This window comes from Notolepis coatsorum (genome assembly GCF_963971535.1).
Source record: "Notolepis coatsorum genome assembly, chromosome: 2".
NCBI classification, from domain to species: domain Eukaryota; kingdom Metazoa; phylum Chordata; class Actinopteri; order Aulopiformes; family Paralepididae; genus Notolepis; species Notolepis coatsorum.
Genome location: NC_140166.1, coordinates 195,537,338 through 195,554,376, shown reverse-complemented (window position 1 = coordinate 195,554,376; position 17,039 = coordinate 195,537,338). Strand labels below are relative to the sequence as shown.

Sequence of the window (17,039 nt, the reverse complement as noted above, 5' to 3'; positions counted from 1 at the left end):
ATGTACATTAGGAGGGGGTGGGAGGGTGTTCGGACATTTACCGGGGCCATTTTCGAATTGCAGCCTCCCATAGGTGCTCTTTGAGAGCGGTTTTGAAGGTGGGTAGGGATTCAAAAAAATTTAGGGCTGTGGGTAGGGCGTTCCACATTGATGTGGCATGATTGCAAAACGTGTTTAGTCCCTTGTTTGAGCCGAATCTGGGTTGCACATGATTTGTGGAACTCCCTCTGGTGTTGTGGTTGTGGTATTCACTGACCTTTGGGAAGTACCTCGACATGTACATGGAAGTGGTGTAGTGTATCTTGTAGACCAGGCCCATTGCAAGTTTATGTACTCTGGCGTCTACTTTAAGCCATCCTAGGTTGTCAAAATGGGCTGGGGTGAGGTGTGTTTTAGGAGTAAGGTCAAGCAGTAGTCTGACCAGTTTGTTTTGTGATGTTTGTAGTCTTGTTTTTAGTGCCTTTGAGGTGCTTTGGTACCATGAGGTGCAAGCATATATAGTCGTAGTACCCTTGAATGAGTGCTCCTGCTAGAGTCTTCAGGGTATTCTTGTTTACCAAAGAGGAGATCCGGTACAAGAATCTTGTTCGTTGGTTGACTTTTGTTATTACATTGTTTGCCATTTTGTCACAGGAAAGATTTGCCCCAGGATGGACCCCAGGTATGTAATTTCATCTTTCCTTGTGACAATATTGTCACCCACTGTAACAGAGAAGCCGTTTGTCTTGCTGAGTTTGTTATTTGATCAGAAGAGAATGGACTCTGTTTTACCCAGGTGTAATGATAGTTTGTTATCTGCGAGCCAGGTGCAGATTCTGAGGGCTTTTTCTACCTGCAACTTGTCCTTGTCAGAGACCAGCAGGGCTGAGTCATCCGCGAACAGGAACAAGTTGCAGTCACAAGCTGACGATATGTCATTTGCATAAATTAGGAACAGTAACGGTCCTAGTATGCTTACATTTACATTTACATTTAGTCATTTAGCTGACGCTTTTATCCAAAGCGACTTACAAGTTCTGTACGACAAGTCATCAGGAAGGGTACAACTCTATCAGCTGAGTAACAATGTTCATCAAAGTGTTGCGTTTTACAGTGTAGGTTAGTTTATTAGGACAAGTGCATGACAGTAAGGTTAGTTAGGGTTAGAGTTTTTATTTTATTTTTATTATATATATTTTATATTATTATTTCAGATAATGGTTGAAGAAGTGCGTCTTAAGTCGACGGCGGAAGATTGGACGGGTTTCGGCTGTCCCAACTGGGGTGGGTAGTTCATTCCACCATTGTGGGGCAAGGACTGAGAATAGGCGGCATCTCTTTGATGACCCTCCCGGGGCTTGGATAGGAGTAGGTCTGAGGCGGCCAGAAGATGCAGAGCGTAGGGGTCTTGAGGGTGTGTAGTTAGAGACCATTGACCGGAGGTAGGCGGGAGCGGTTCCCTTTGCCGCACGGCAACCTTCCCCCTAAGGTGCGCCCGTGCGCGCACGCGCACATGGCAAAACGCTCCCGCGCACATCTGAAATCGGTCGCAAAAAAAAATACAAATAAAAAAATCCCGATCATTGATTGATGTATAATTAAATCAAAGGAAATGCGTTTGGGTTTGAGAGTGTGGCTGGATTACCGTTCTGCAGCTGGATACTATTGGTTTGTTTTGGCAAAATTCTTCTGCTCTGTGCGACAATAAATAAATGAATGATGATATGCAATTTAAAACCAAAACTAAGGCCTCAGTATGAGTTTAAGACGTGAACATGGTCATGTTTGTTGAATAAAAAAAAAGTAAAAAAAAAAAAAAAAAAAAATCTTTTTTTACTTTTTTTTTTCAACAAACATGACCATGTTCACGTCTTAAACTCATACTGAGGCCTTAGTTTTGGTTTTAAATTGCATATCATCATTCATTTATTTATTGTCACACAGAGCAGAAGAATGTTGCCAAAACAAACCAATAGTATCCAGCTGCAGAACGGCAGACCAGCCACACTCTCAAACCCAAACGCATTTCCTTTGATTTAATTATACATCAAATGATTTATGTCAAGGATTGCAATGCCTCGTTTGAATGAAGTAAACTTTTCACCTCGATAACGTCAACATTCAGGGTGAATGTAATGTGAGAAATTGGGATACAAAATTTAATAAAAATAAAAAAAATATATATTTTTGTTGATCGGATCGGGAAAGATCGGTATCGGTAGATACTCAAAATCACATGATCGGGATCGGATCGGGAGCAAACAAATTTGATCGGGACATCCCTAACGGTAACCTGTTGCGTGTGACGTTACCAAGAGAAACCCCGCTTTCAGTGCTTTGTGGGCAGCGCTACTGCACGCTCACACAGACACACACAACAGATGAGGAAGTGGACAGATCCGACCAGCATTGCTGGCTCCTCACAATGCAAACGCGAAAATGTACATTACAGATGAACTGCAGAGAAAATTTCCAATTTATCATCCCGGTCAAGACTAATTGGAAGCGGAGTGCAACGTGTGATGTTTATGTGTCTAATAAAGGTGCTGGCGATCTCAAAGCTCACATGGACACAGCAAAACATTACAAACAAAGCAGTGCGAGACGAGAGTTTGATGGCAAAGTTGACCGAATTGATTGAAGAATGCAGCTATACAGAGAGAGAAAGAAAATAATTGAAAACTATTTTGATGCCTCAAAATGATGTTTTGGTTTGATAAGATGCTTATGATACAATCATTCTAAGGATTATGTGTGTAATAAATTAGTTTAGTACACTAATTGCAACAAATCTGAAACTGCATAGTGCACTTTTAAATTAGTATCTTTGTGGGGTTTCTGTTTTATAATTTACATTACATTGAAAAGATAAAGATATATTTTTTAAAGCTGGATTTTCTAATACAGAAGAGGTATTATTTAGAACATTACATCATATTTTTCTTGTTATTTATTTTGTCCAGTAAGACTTGAAAATATATATTATTTTGTCATAGGTCGATTTAGTTATTTTCTTGAGATTTGTCAGATAGATTACTTTAGGCATAATACAGCATGTTGAGTAACTTTGGTTATAGAGAGATATTATTTTGTTATATAAAATAATATAAACAATAATTTTATATCCATACAGAGGAGGTATACTTTAAATATATTATAATGATAAGGCATCTTTGAGTAAACTTTGATTAAGTATCTTGAGGCTGAAGGCAGATCCTCTTTTAAAGAAAATCACAATATGGTCACCCTTGAAGTCGCATGATAATTCACTTAATAAAATAATGACGAGTCAGCCTCCTAAAAAGACAAAAGTTAGTGACACGACTCACACCGCCGCCGCCAACCCAGCCAAAGTAAGGACTATGCTCTGTATTGTCAATCAATGGTCAAATAAATATTTGATTAAGGAATATAATATGAATTTTGTATTATTTCTCTTTGTATCAGCAAAATGTATATATTTTTATGTTAGACATTAAGGGAAATTAAGATTCTCAGATTTTTTACAAACCGCCGCTTATCAACTAACAGGTGGCAGGTGACGTATGTTGCTCAGTAGTTGCTGATGTCTGCTCAGGAGGTTTGAGTGTTTGCTCAGACCAAAAAATAATTAGAGGGAACATTGCCGCACGGTATGCTAGGTCGAGGGCCTTGAAGCGGATATGTGCAGAAATGGGGAGCCAGTGCAGGTCCCTAAGAAGTGTGGTGACATGGGCCGACTTCGGTAGGTTTGAGATCAGGCGGGCGGCTGCATTCTGAATGAGTTGAAGAGGCTTGGTGGCAGTGGTCGGAAGGCCATGCTGTGCGTTGCAGTAGTCGAGGCGGGAGATGACTGTTGATTGGATGAGGAATTGGGTGGCTTCTTTTGTCAGGAAGGGGCGGATCCTTCTGACGTTGCTCAGGAGGAATCTGCAGGTTGTGGTTGTCGCTGCGATGTGAGCGGAGAAGTTCAACTGGTCGTCGAGGACAACACCAAGGTTCTTGGCGGTCGGGGACGCGGTCACAGCTGCATTCTCGACTGATGGAAAGGTCGGTCAGGGGGGAGGATTTGGCCGGCAGGTGGAGCAATTCAGTTTTGCTTAGGTTCAGTTTGAGGTGGTTGGTCGTCATCCAGGCAAAGATGTCAGACAGACAGGCCGAGATCCGCTCAGAGACATGGATATCCGAGGGAGGAAAGGAGAGGAAGAATTGAGTATCATCAGCATAGCAATGATACGAGAAGGCATGAGACGTGATAATGTTACCCAGAGATTTAGTGTAGAGGGAGAAGAGAAGGGGTCCAAGGACCGAGCCCTGGGGGACACCCATCCACAGGGGGTGGGGGGCCGACAGGGTCCCTCTCCATGACACTTGGTAGGAGCGCTTATTTAAAAAGGTGTACCATAAACTCTCCACAGAAAGACTGCATGAAAGTCAATGGAGAATCCTGGAAATGCTGCTTTGCTTACAGCCCTTGGAGACATTAGGGTGTGGAAATTTGTAGGACCCCTGCCATGAGGGATGGACTTTTTAGGCTGGTGAGCGGTGTTCTGGGTGCAGCCATCATGTTCAGTTCTACAGTAATTTTTGGCCCAAATAAATGTTTTTATTGGAGACATGTCTGTGATTGGCTAGGGGGCATGAGTTTGACAGGGTTGGTGATGCGGCTCTTCTGGGAGACCTGTGGCTTGTGCTCGCGGCCGCTTGTGGTGGCCATGCCCGGGGTGCCTTTTTAGCAGGCATGCAGTGGTGGTCAAACGCGGTTAAACGCCGTTTAGGCTACGTCACTGAGGGAGATTGTTTTGATTCAGTTTTCTTTAATGAAATCTGTTCTCTCAAATCCCAGCTAGAGAACCTTGTTGCGCCGTATACCCCGGCCGGCACTTATCACCTAGACTTTGCATAATAATAGGATACTGCGACAACCAAAATACAAGCCCTGTAGGTGGGGGGCTGCTTGATCTCCTGACTGGAAGGATGGGACAAGTTGTGCTTCAGTCTGAAGGAAACTGTCCTTCAGTAAACTAACTCTAAGTTACATTGTTAATTTAGTTTGTATTTACTTTTCTAGTTTAAGTTAATTCAATTAAAGAAATTGTAACTACAATTACATTTAAAACATTGTTATGCATAATAATCATCTGTTCTGTGTGCAACCGAGGGAACATGTATGCGCGTGCGCGGGAGCGCGCGTGCACGTGGCGTTTGGCCTACTGTCATATTACGACTGCACCACTGCTTTTTAGGGAAGTCCTGTGGGAGGGGAGAGGTCTTGTTTGTTGGTTGATATGTCCTGTGTGTTGTTATGTGTTGTTTTTTAGGGCTGTCAAGTTTAATAAATTGATAGCCCTAGTTGTTACCTGTTGTGTATATGATTTAATGAAAAAGAAAAAAAATGTATTGATTAAAAAAAATAATGCTGGAAAGGAATTCCTCAAAAAGGTTCCCATTGCCTGATGTGAAACATTCCAAGACGCTCATCCTTTCTGGCCAAAGCACAGGTTGATCCGTCCTATAGTTTGCAAGATATTGCACTGACTCAATCACACATTCACACACACACACACACACACACACACACACACACACACACACACACACACACACACACACACACACACACACACACACACACACACACACACACACACACACACACACACACACACACACACACACACACACATACACTACCAAATGCATACTGTCCTCGGAGGCTCCGCCTCCGTCATAATACAGTAATGTAGGCTATCATGGGGAAATGTGTTTTCAATATTGACGAGACGACGTACACATGAATGAATGAATGGATGAATGAATGAGTATTTTTTTTTTTTATTTTTGCATAGTAGTAGAACTTCCAAAAAAGTTTTTTTTAAATTAAATGACCGAAAAGGTGTAGGCTGAGGCTGAGGCTTATAATTGCCTACCCTTTTTACATTATACTATTTACACACAAAAAATACAAATACCTATAATGTCTATAATGGTGATGTCTGGTTAGGAGTGAGGGATAATGGAGGTACTATCCAAGAGGGGGTCCGGGAGGGGGGGATTTGAGCTGGAGCATATGTGTGTAGGGTTTTAGAAAATAGGTATTCGGGGTATATTATATACTAACATTTATATAATTGTAACTTCGCTGGATATACACGGTATACGGTTAAAATGTTATTATTGACTATTTTTGTTTTATCCTGTTTCTGTACTTGCATATATTTTAACCACCTTTACTGAAAGTTTCATTATACATTGTGTGTTGAGTACTGACTTTTAATAAGTTTTGTTTTGCAATAATAAAAAAAATTAAAAAAAAAAAAAAATACAAATACAAAAAGAAACATAATTCAGTATATCATTTAGCAAAGGTTACAAACGTTTCATAGTTTTTATGTACAAAACGTATACACATTTATTTATGTTTTTCTTTTTTAAATACCTTTTCTTTTTATATATATACATATTATTTTTTTGTCACTATTTGAACACAGCTATGTTATAGATCAAATATAATAAATAATAGTAATAATAATAATAACATATATTTACATGAAGTGGCATAGTGTGTGCATGAGAGAGATAGAGAGAGAGGGAGATAGAGATGGGTGTGCAGTGGCAGTGCAGTGTGTGTGTGTTAGTGTGTATGCAAGTGAGAAAAGACAGGAGACAAGAGAAAGACACACACACTTGTGATATTCATACAACCCGCTGGATGGCAGTGCACGACTACTACGCTATGTCCGATGCGTTCTTCCTCCGTATAGAGACAGACAGAGCATAATACAAAGGTCCAACACAGTACACGCACTGCTCTTTTCCCCCCGTTCAATTATATATATATATATATATAATATATATAATATATATAATAATAATAATAATAATAATAATAATAATAATAATAATAATAATAATAATATAATAATATATAAAAAATTATATAATTATAATTATATTATATTATATATATAATATATAATATATAATATATTATAATTATATATTAAATCATAAAAAATTATAATATAATAATATAATATATATATTATATCAATTATATCAATCATTGGGCGTCATGGAAGAAAGAAAAAAGGTGTGCGAGATGGGGTTGCTCTCGGGCTGTTTGACATGACGAGTAGCATCGCGATATTTCCGCATATCAGTTTCCTGCCCGTTTTGTCAATGGTGGACAGCCAAACTGTCGGCTGGGGAATATCAACATTGTAACGCCCGGGAAACGGCAACCGAGGCGGGTAACTAACGGAATGTTTTAACCTGTAATTGTACAAGTCAATTTGTTATGTTTGGTTGCCAGGACGCCAGGCGCCGATACTCCAGAAGGAGGGACGGTCGCTAACAAAGTGGCTAGTCTGGATTGGAACAGCTAGCACATTAGCTCGCTAGCTAACGTTAGCAAACAAGCCCTAAGGAGGACAGCGGGCCGAGAAGAAGTCCAAAGAAGTTGGGATTTTCTCTCACCATGACGAAGTCAGTTTGACTATGGACATTTAGGCAGATCGGATCGTTGTCTTAAAGGTATTCGTTTCAGTTAAGTTACAATCGTCTGTCTGTTAGCTAACGTCAACGATAGCTAACTGAGCTAACGCTACGCTGTTGGCGACTCTGACTAACGTTGTTACCCTGGACGGGTTTTACGAGAAGGTTCAGAAACAAGTTTCCTTTTTAAGTTATTTAACACTCAGTTAAACACTCTACTTAGTTGGGATAGGGACAGTTGTGACGATAGGTCAATGTTAATAATACGCCAATGCAGTTGACTAAGTAGCCTAGTTATGCCTAGATATGCTAAATGTGTTTCAAACTCTGAGAATACCGGTGCTATGTCCGAGACAGTAGACTGTAGTCGCTGTGTTGTTGTCCTGGTGAACGGGCCCAGTCTAGTAGCTGGAGGAAGAAGCTGTTTAATGTGGCTCTCCTTAGCTACTGTCCTGGGTTCTAGTGCTGCTGAGGTGACTATTATTTTAAGTTTGCTGGTTTAGCTAATGTTATACTTAACATCAGCTCAACTAGCTGAGTTATTAGGGTAGTTATTTTCTGTTTTCTAGTGTTATTGACTGGCATTTAACTTGACTGTCAGCAGTCGGAAATGTATATACTCTCTTTTCTAGACTCTTTTTGTATCACAAACAGTACTGTATTTGCAAAGCTGGTATGTCATAGATGTAGCAGTACTGTCTATCTGTATGTCTTATGTGATGATGAATTGAAAATGGGGGACCCTGATGTAAACAAGACGAAAGTCTTTCTCTGGTCTGCATGACTGCATCCCCTTAACAATTGTGTGTATTGAGCTGTACTGTATTGTACCCATTCTGCAATCTGTTAATAAAGTTTTCAATCAGTCGGGAATGGTTTTACTTTTAACTAAGCCAACGTTAGCCGTTTTTATTGCAACACATAGCCTCCTAATCCAACATCGCTAACGTCAGCGTCTCTTGTCAGATGACAGCTTCTTGAATGGACACACTCTGCAGTTCTTACACACTTGTCTTCCTCTCAAGGGATTCATCCGGGCGTTATGTGTACAGATTGTTCTTTAACGTTGCGTTACCCTACCAGATTTTGGAGGACAGATTTAAAATATTAGTTGTACGGATTATTGGATTAGGTTTTCTTTCATCTGGCTATTATGTGTTGGCCTATATGTTGATTAGAGAGTGAGTGTTAGAAAGTGCTTGGTGAAGGCGTCTGTTAAGAGAGAGAGGTACTGTACTCTTTTCTCTCGTCCGCTCTGTCAGTCTGACAGTATTACCCCCAAGGCTGTGTCATGGGATTGTTATGAGTAAACTGCCATGACTCGAGAGGAATGCATGCAGTGTGTAATATGAGATGTTGTCAAGGTGCTCTGTAATTTCCCCCTAGAAAACAAAGAGATAAATTACCCTGCGTCTCTTAGTCTAGCAAGCTGTACACATACTTTCCAGCAAGGTCCAGCATGGAGGAATTCTTAGCTATCATTTTGCCAAATTGAAGCGGTATTATTCATTGGTTAGTAGATCATTTGAATTTGAACAGTGTCAGCTCAGGGGGAGAGTGACGAATAAGAGCACCATCAACAAAGTCAGCCAAGTATTGACTTGGGAATGGAATGCTCCAATTAAGCCCAATCAACCTCATTACTGACTACGTTGTTGGCTGTAATATCAAACTAAGATCAGGGAATGTCTGCATTACTTTCAGATGTGACAGGTAGATCAGATTAATTACATCATGCACCTGGCATGCGTGGACGACTCGCTCATGGAAATCTCTGAAGGAATTTTCTGCTGTGGAACCTGTTTTAAATGGCAGGGTGATAACACTGCTCGGTCAGCAGTCTGTCTAAAAAGATGAACGTGTTATTTGTTCCTACACATTACTGCGGCTGTAGTAGCACATGTATTATTTATTTATCTTGGTTGAGGCAGCGCAGGCGCCTGGGTTTGGAGTAGGCTACTTGTCATTATAGACTTCTGTCAGTAAGGCTAGTTTCTCAGTGCCATGTTTCAGTATGTTCAGCAGTTTATTTTTAAGTAGTTTACCCCATTTGTCAACAAGAGTTGGTGGTGGTATATGACAGCACTGCTGAGATGTTGGTGTTCTTGTCTTGAGATTAAACTGTCAGGTTAGGTTTCCCAAAAGCATCATACAAATAAGATACTTGTTCAACTTCCACCATGAGTCGATGGTGGAAACGGATGATTTCAGAGTTTCGATCCCCTCATTTTGGGGAAACTCACTCCAGCTTTAGGTTATGTCAAAACCGCTCCTCAACTTCTGTCTTGATTTCCATGACAGGGTAAAGATCATATTGTGTGACAGAGAAAATACTCATATAAAGCAATATTTCACTTACGCAGAACATTTTCACTTTTCAGTGCATGTGTACCTCTATAGGAATTAGTGAGCGGCCAATCGATATAGGCTGCTCTGGGCACAAAAACATACTTAAGTTCTAACACATGCAATTAGTTAAGTAGACCAAATATTTTACTTGATTGTAGTATGTCCAGGTTCACACCTTTTTCAATAAGTAACTTTATTTAGCATGTTGCAATTATTGACATGGAGAGCTGATTATAAAGCATGAATACCAGTGGTGATATAATGGATCCCAGAGAATTTGAGGTTTACTGACCGTGTCCGAATCTTTGTGTCAGCATTGTCAGGTGCACTAAAAAGTGAAGATGTTAGTTCTCTCAATCGGCTATCTCTTTAAAGGAGCACTTCACCCAAAGATGCTATTTTCTTATATATACATTTTCTCACCCCCTGTGGTGCTTTAAATTCATGAAGACCTTTTCCCCCCAGCCCTGCGCATGCCTCCACAATGAATGTAGAATCCAAAACACGGTAGCCATATTTGATGAATTTTTGTTAACAGATTAAGTTTAACAGCAAAATTATATAAAAAAAAAGTCTTTGCAAACTCTCAAACACATCTTGCAGTATAATTCAAGTCTCCTTTATCCAGTCATATGCTCAATACTTCACAAACGCTTGCATTTTTGCTGAAAACTTGCTTTGTACTCTGCCCCGTGCATTCAGTTGAAATCCCAGCTCACAGCTCCTTCATTGGCCAGGAGTTCTGCTTCCATTCACCCACTACCCCAAATGAACAAGCTGGGGGGCAGGATTTCAATTGAATGCACGGGGTAGAGTACAGATTGTCTAACCAGAACATTTTTTAGTTAGCAAGTTTTTAGTGAAAATTCATGTTTTTATGAAGTATTGAGCATATGACTGGATAAAGGAGACTGTATTCTACATTCACTGTGGAGACATGCAAGAAAGAAAAATCTTCATGAATTCAAGACATCGCGGGCTGAGTAATTGATATACATACACATTATCATTTTTTGTGAAGTGCTCCTTTAAACATTTTCAGAGTGTAAAACATTTATCAAGTCTTCTAGATTCCACTGGGTGGTTTGTGATTTTGCTAAGTGTCTTTATTCTGTTTAATGTTGACTGCAGGTGAGCAGGAGAGATGAGGAGCAGCAGGAGGACTGAAGTCTCCATCAACAGTTCTGCTCAGCAGCCAACTAACCAGGGTAATGGCAGAGGTGCATGGAGTCAATTCCTAAATACAAAAATACCAGAAACAAAATACATCTTACCCATAGTTAATAGGGCTAAATAGATGAGCCCATTGCAATATTTGCAAACCGATTCAATTGCATTGAACCAAGGGGAATGAATGAAGAGAACGTGTTAACCTGTTTCCTATAAGTGACTTTTACCATCATTATTATGATTTCATGATTATTATTATTGTTTTTACGTATATGAGGAAATGTTTTCTTATATTGCTCCTAAGAGAATTTTCGTTTTGCAAATAATGCAATGGGCTCATCTATTTAGCCCTATTAACTATGGGTAAGATGCATTTTGTTTCTGGTATTTTTGTATTTAGGAATTGACTCCATATTTAAATGTCCTTCCTAGGGTCAAAGTTGACCAGTAACCCCAGGCACACCTGTTTTTGATGTCACTTCCTGCCCACCTTGTATATAGCCACCATTTTGCCTAAACTAATACTGCTAGCCATCAACACTGAAGAAGGAACACATTGGTTCTGAAACATGTAGATATCCGGCTGCAATTAAAATTTGAAACCTGAGAGTGCTGGTCCGGCTTCCTGCTTTATTCTACATTTATCTTCGGGATAGCAGCACCCAGTGTCAACTATTGTGAGCGCGGTCTAACTTGACTTTTAGTCTCCTGAGTGACAATGAGGCCAGCCATGGCCCAGTTGTAGATGACTTTGTTTCCTGGTGCGAAGAGGCATTTCTACAACTAAATGTCACAAAGACTAAAGATATGTGCATTGATTTTAGACGATCTTCACTAGCTCCTCAGAGTAGTGTCATTAATGGCCAGACAGTGGATTTGGTGACCACTTATAAATATCTCGGTTCCGTTATTGACAATCATCTGAAATTTGATTTTAACACTGAAATGGTCTGTAAGAAAGGTCAGCAGCGCCTTGTCTGTCTAAGGAAGCTAGCCAAATTTCAGGTGGATAACAGTCCTTGATGCTCTTGTTCTATAGGGCATTCATAGAGTTTGTTGTTTCCTTTGCTGCCATTTGTTGGTATGGAAACCTTGGCATTAAACAGAAGAATGCCCTTAACAGGATTGTGAGGGGGGCTAGCAAGATTGTGGGGGTACAATTCAGCTGTCTGGGTCATATATATGACGAGCAGGTGCTCAGGAAGGCTCCATCGATCAGAGCGGACAGCTCTCACCCCCTAAATCCGGAGTATCAATTATTGCCTTCCGGCCAACGTTTGGAGACCCCTGCAGCTACAAAAAATAGATACTAATTCTCATGTATACCTACCTCCATTCGTGCCATCAATGGAGGAGGCAGGAGAGGGTGGCTTTGAGGTGGGTGGTTGGGGGGATGGTTGTGGTTCCTTGTTGACTGTTATGATCTGATCCTGTGACCATGTACTGTACATGTCTGTCTGTGTTCTTCTTGTTATGTATGCTGCTGTGTTTTTTGGAGCTCCTATTTATCTGCTGTAACATGAGAATTGCCCATTCTGGGACATACTAATAATAAACTTGACCTTGACCGTGATTCTGTTCACAACAGTCATCATTAATACCTCTTAATATTCTGCTCTGAAAATCACTTCCATTTCGTATTTGTCCCAAAGTGAAAAGTGAAAGCGGAAATGTGTCAAAGTAATTGGTTTGGGTTGAAACCAGAGGTTTCCTATTGATGTCCCCTTATTAATTTGACCTTCTCTATCTCAGAGCTGACAGCTGCATGGAAAGGTCTGACTCAGTCCAAAGCTGCTGTAAGTACACCTCGGGCACTTTACTATTAGCTGACATGCTATTATTACTGTACAAATACTAGGCTGTATTATTTTGAATACCCATTTTGAATGGAAAATTGATATGGCAGGTAAAATAAGTATCTGAATTGAGATCAGCATCAGAAACACTTGGCCTACTTTGCCAAATACAATTGTACAGGAATTAGTTTTAATGATGACATTGAATTTAATGTGAAACACAGCAAGTCTATGTGTGTACAGTAGACAATATAATTAAATGTTAATTTTAATATAATCTGTGCTAAACGTCCTCCCCATTAGTATTATCCTAGGTTTCTCACCTCTGTATTCCCGCCCCCATAGTTGCGGCACATAGAGAACCGTCTGGAGGCAGCCCCAGGCACAGGGGTTCTCCTTGACTCTGTCATGGACCCCAGGAAGACCTTCTCAGGCTCCAGCAGAAAAGTCAGCCGCAGAGGTGAGTGTCCCGAGAAAAAAAAGGGGGGTTGGGAGTATTACAGAATGATGTGATTGTAAGCTGTGAGCCCCAAACAATACAGGCCTTGTTGCTGGCAAAATCAATAGCAATATCAAAGGTCTTTTCATTTGATGTTGTCAAGGGAACTTGTCATTTGTCTCGGCTGTGAATTTTTTACTTGGATCAGGTCATGTCCATAAGGTTTTATTAGCTTTGAGCATGAAAGGCAATTTTCTTACACCTCGTAAAAAAAAAAAACGACTACAAAAAAGAAAAGCATTTATTATTGCATTGTTCAGTATGAGGGTTTTAACACTGTTCCTTCCTGTCTCAGATGGGGGACGAGCGGATGAGGTGGGAGGGTCATCCAAATGGAGGGGGCGAGGTCACCAAAGCCCAGAGAAGAGCACCTCCCGCAGTCCGCTCAGAAACACCACCCAGGACTGTAACGTCCGCAGGAGCAACAATGTTGAGTTCAGGGAGCCCTTGGCTTCCTACAGGTACACACACTGGGACAAGACACCACCTAGTTGCATCTCTAGAACATGCTTTATTGATTTTATAAATAGGATTATTGCTTTTTTTCAATTAACATTCTTCCAAAAACAATGAACAGAAAACACACCCACTCCTGCCCTCCCTCCACCTCCCCTGCCCCAGCTCAACTCTACATCTCTAGCCTGACAATAATTATGTCCATAGCTGGCACTGGGCTCATTTGACTGTCGTCAGACCACATAGTGTTTGTGTTCTACTGAACTGGGACACTGTGTTCTAATCCATTTCACTGTAAGGCAGTGATATTTTCTTTGTATCAGTGCGTCATCTGAATGTTTCTTAGACCCGCTACTCGAGAACAGCTTGTTCAGACAAATAGCGGGTCGACCCCGGAGGTTGTTTTGTACACAAGACCTCCATTCACAGATCATATGCTCCTGACATCCCCCTCTTCAATAGCTTACCAAATGCCTCCACAATAAGGGGTTTAAACTGTGTTTTATTTCCGATGTTCGGTTAGTGCAAAGCATTGAAGGCTGTCTGCCATTGGGTTTGTTTTTCAAAGAAATGGTTTGCATATTGTTTGCTAATATATTGTTCAATGTTTTGATAATGATACTACTCTACTTATTGCCAGTTGGAGTTGATGAATATGTTACTTTTTACCCTTAGATGACTGATGAGAAGCACAAGAAAAGATACCTGATTAACAGTCAAAAAGTATTCACAATATTATTACTATAATTTGAAAGGTATCTACATATTTTATTTAATATACATTACTTGCGACCACAGAAATAATGGGATGTAAGACATTACACTGAACACTGGTGGTTCCTAATCTGTAGTTCACATCTCTACTAATCTGAAATGAATCTAATCTACACCCTGTGCCATTGTTTGTGCAGATGGAAAGACATTACCAATAGGGTGGGTGTGTGTGTGTATTAGATGTGACACTTTGTCTAAAATTTGAGGTCAAGCGTTACCATAATGACTATGTGATGCTGATTCACCCTGTGCCATTGTTTGTGCAGATGGAAAGACATTACCAATAGGGTGGGTGTGTGTGTGTATTAGATGTGACACTTTGTCTAAAATTTGAGGTCAAGCGTTACCATAATGACTATGTGATGCTGATTCACTGTTGATAGCATTCACACAGAACGGTGTCATAATACAACGAGGCAGCTCCCACAATGAAACTGTTGAAATTAAATTACATACAAACTCATGCAAGTGTACGTAAATATAAACTGGTTACATATTGGATTTGTTGAGAAAAACTGGGATAATTTTTGATCTCCTTTGATCTGTTATTGTAGAGAGAAAATCAGATTTTCCATCATATAATTTCTCTTATTATTTTGAACATTGGTGTAAAAAAAAATTAACTCAATAGCTCAATAAATTAGAATATCGTGGAAAAGTCTATATATTTAGCTGTATTGATGCAGTCATTTGTGCAAAAGGAGCCCCAACCAAGTACTGAGTGAACATACATGAACATGTATGAACTTTTCAGAAGGCCGACATTTCTATATACAAAAGAAAAATACATGTATTTTAATTTTTTTATTGGTGATACAGAATTTTGGGCTTTCATGAGCTGTAAGACATAATCATCAAAATGAAAACAAATAAAGGCTTGAAATATTTCACTTTGTGTGTAATGAATCTATAATCTACGAGAGTTTCGCTTTTTGAATTGAATTACTGAAATAAAATAACTTTTCCACGATATTCTAATTTATCGAGCTGCACCTGTATATATTTTAACGTCCCCATTGCATCTGGTAACCCCAATCATTCACCAATGTGCTGTAGTGTGTACTCCCAGTGAGTGGTACATTAAGAGTTAATCTTGTCCTGATCACGTGTCATCTTTTTCCCCTCCAGGGAGGCCACCCCACCATTGACCCCCTCCCAGTTGGAGGCACACAGCCTGCAATCGGTGTCCTACTCATCCTCCCTGCCCACCTCGGAGACACTCCTCAGTCAGCTGGTCTACCAGAGGGACACCAGAGACCGACAAACGGACAGGGACCTGGACAGCACACACTCCTTGGCTCCGGGGAGCACCGAGGTCCGCTACCTCAACGACCGTCTCGCCCTAGATGCTCTTAGGACCACGCCTCGGCCCGTCAGGGGAAGAGCCCTTACCGGGGATGGAGCCGGGGAGGAAGGCAAGCGGAAAGCACAACTTCCCCACGGCAGAGATAGCCAAGCGAGAATCCCATCCTTTACTCCGGCCACAGACCCGGTAGACCCCGCGGAGAACTCCACCTCCACCAGCCCTGGCTCTGCCTCCCAGCGATTAGAGAACCTACGGAGACGGCAGCCCGACGACAAGCTGGAGAAGCTGAAAGAGCGCATTCGCAGGCAGAGGGAACATCTGGAGGAGGCTGCGGAGAGGGACAGGCTGCTGGGCTACCTGGAGCAGCCCATACTGGGAGCTGGTACCACCACTCTGCCCACAGCTACCATACGCAAAGTAGCAACCGCACCACCTGCACCCATATACAAAGGTATCCTGACCATAAAACAAATGTTGGTGTGTGACCTGTACTGTAGAACTGAAACTGAAAAACCCTCTCTCTCTCACTCTCGCTCCCCCCCCCTCCAGTGTGTGCCCTTGCTTGTTGTGTTAATTCCTTTTTCAAAATAAATATAAATGTTCAAGACTCTGTGCTGAAAAAAAAAAGATTTGAATCTAATCGTGACCTTAAAATCTAAAGTAAAATCGAATCATGACACTGCAAGTTGTGTTGATCAAATTTAAGCAATTTTACGTGAAAAAGCACAGCTGCAGTTTAAATTCTAAACCCTCCCTTCTTCGCATTTCTCCATCACAGGTTTCAACAGCAGCGAGATGAAGATCCAGACTCCGGATGGCAAAGTGTGGAAGGAGGAGGAGTTCCACAATTTCAGCAGGGAGATCTACAGAGACCTGTCACGGCAGCTCACTGGTGAGCATGGAAGACACACACACACTTTGGTTGGAGCCTATGGCGCCTAGTGCTTCGGCTGGACCTTTCCCGGGCCTTCCCTGGAGTTGGGTACTGGTCTCTTTGGTTGGTTTTCGACGTTGGGCTCCCTCGGTTCGCTGGCTGGTTTTGGGGTTCCTTGCATGGGGGGCTCGCTGCGGCTTCTGCTGTGTCCCGGGGTTCCCGGTGTCGTCTCGGACCGTCCCGGTCCTACGTGTCTTCTCATTTTGGCCGCTGTTGTGTCTGTCTGCTTGAGTGTTTGGGGTCGTGTCTCCTTTGGCGTGGCTGCGGGTCCTGGGGAGCGTGGCCTGTCATTCCCCTGTG

The 17,039-nt window shown here is 41.3% G+C and overlaps 1 protein-coding gene across 1 annotated transcript in view; it reads left to right on the top strand.

Moving 5' to 3' along the window:
- Window positions 1–7,139: 7,139 nt before the first annotated feature.
- The window catches only part of cep350 (centrosomal protein 350), a 74,722-nt gene continuing 64,822 nt past the window's right edge, over window positions 7,140–17,039 (top strand). Inside the window, exons 1-7 of the mRNA XM_084309000.1 lie at window positions 7,140–7,211; window positions 10,936–11,012; window positions 12,727–12,770; window positions 13,116–13,230; window positions 13,565–13,730; window positions 15,628–16,256; window positions 16,584–16,697. Coding sequence (XP_084165126.1) covers window positions 10,949–11,012; window positions 12,727–12,770; window positions 13,116–13,230; window positions 13,565–13,730; window positions 15,628–16,256; window positions 16,584–16,697 — 1,132 coding nt within the window. The 5' untranslated portion in view covers window positions 7,140–7,211; window positions 10,936–10,948. The remainder of the gene's footprint in view (window positions 7,212–10,935; window positions 11,013–12,726; window positions 12,771–13,115; window positions 13,231–13,564; window positions 13,731–15,627; window positions 16,257–16,583; window positions 16,698–17,039) is intronic.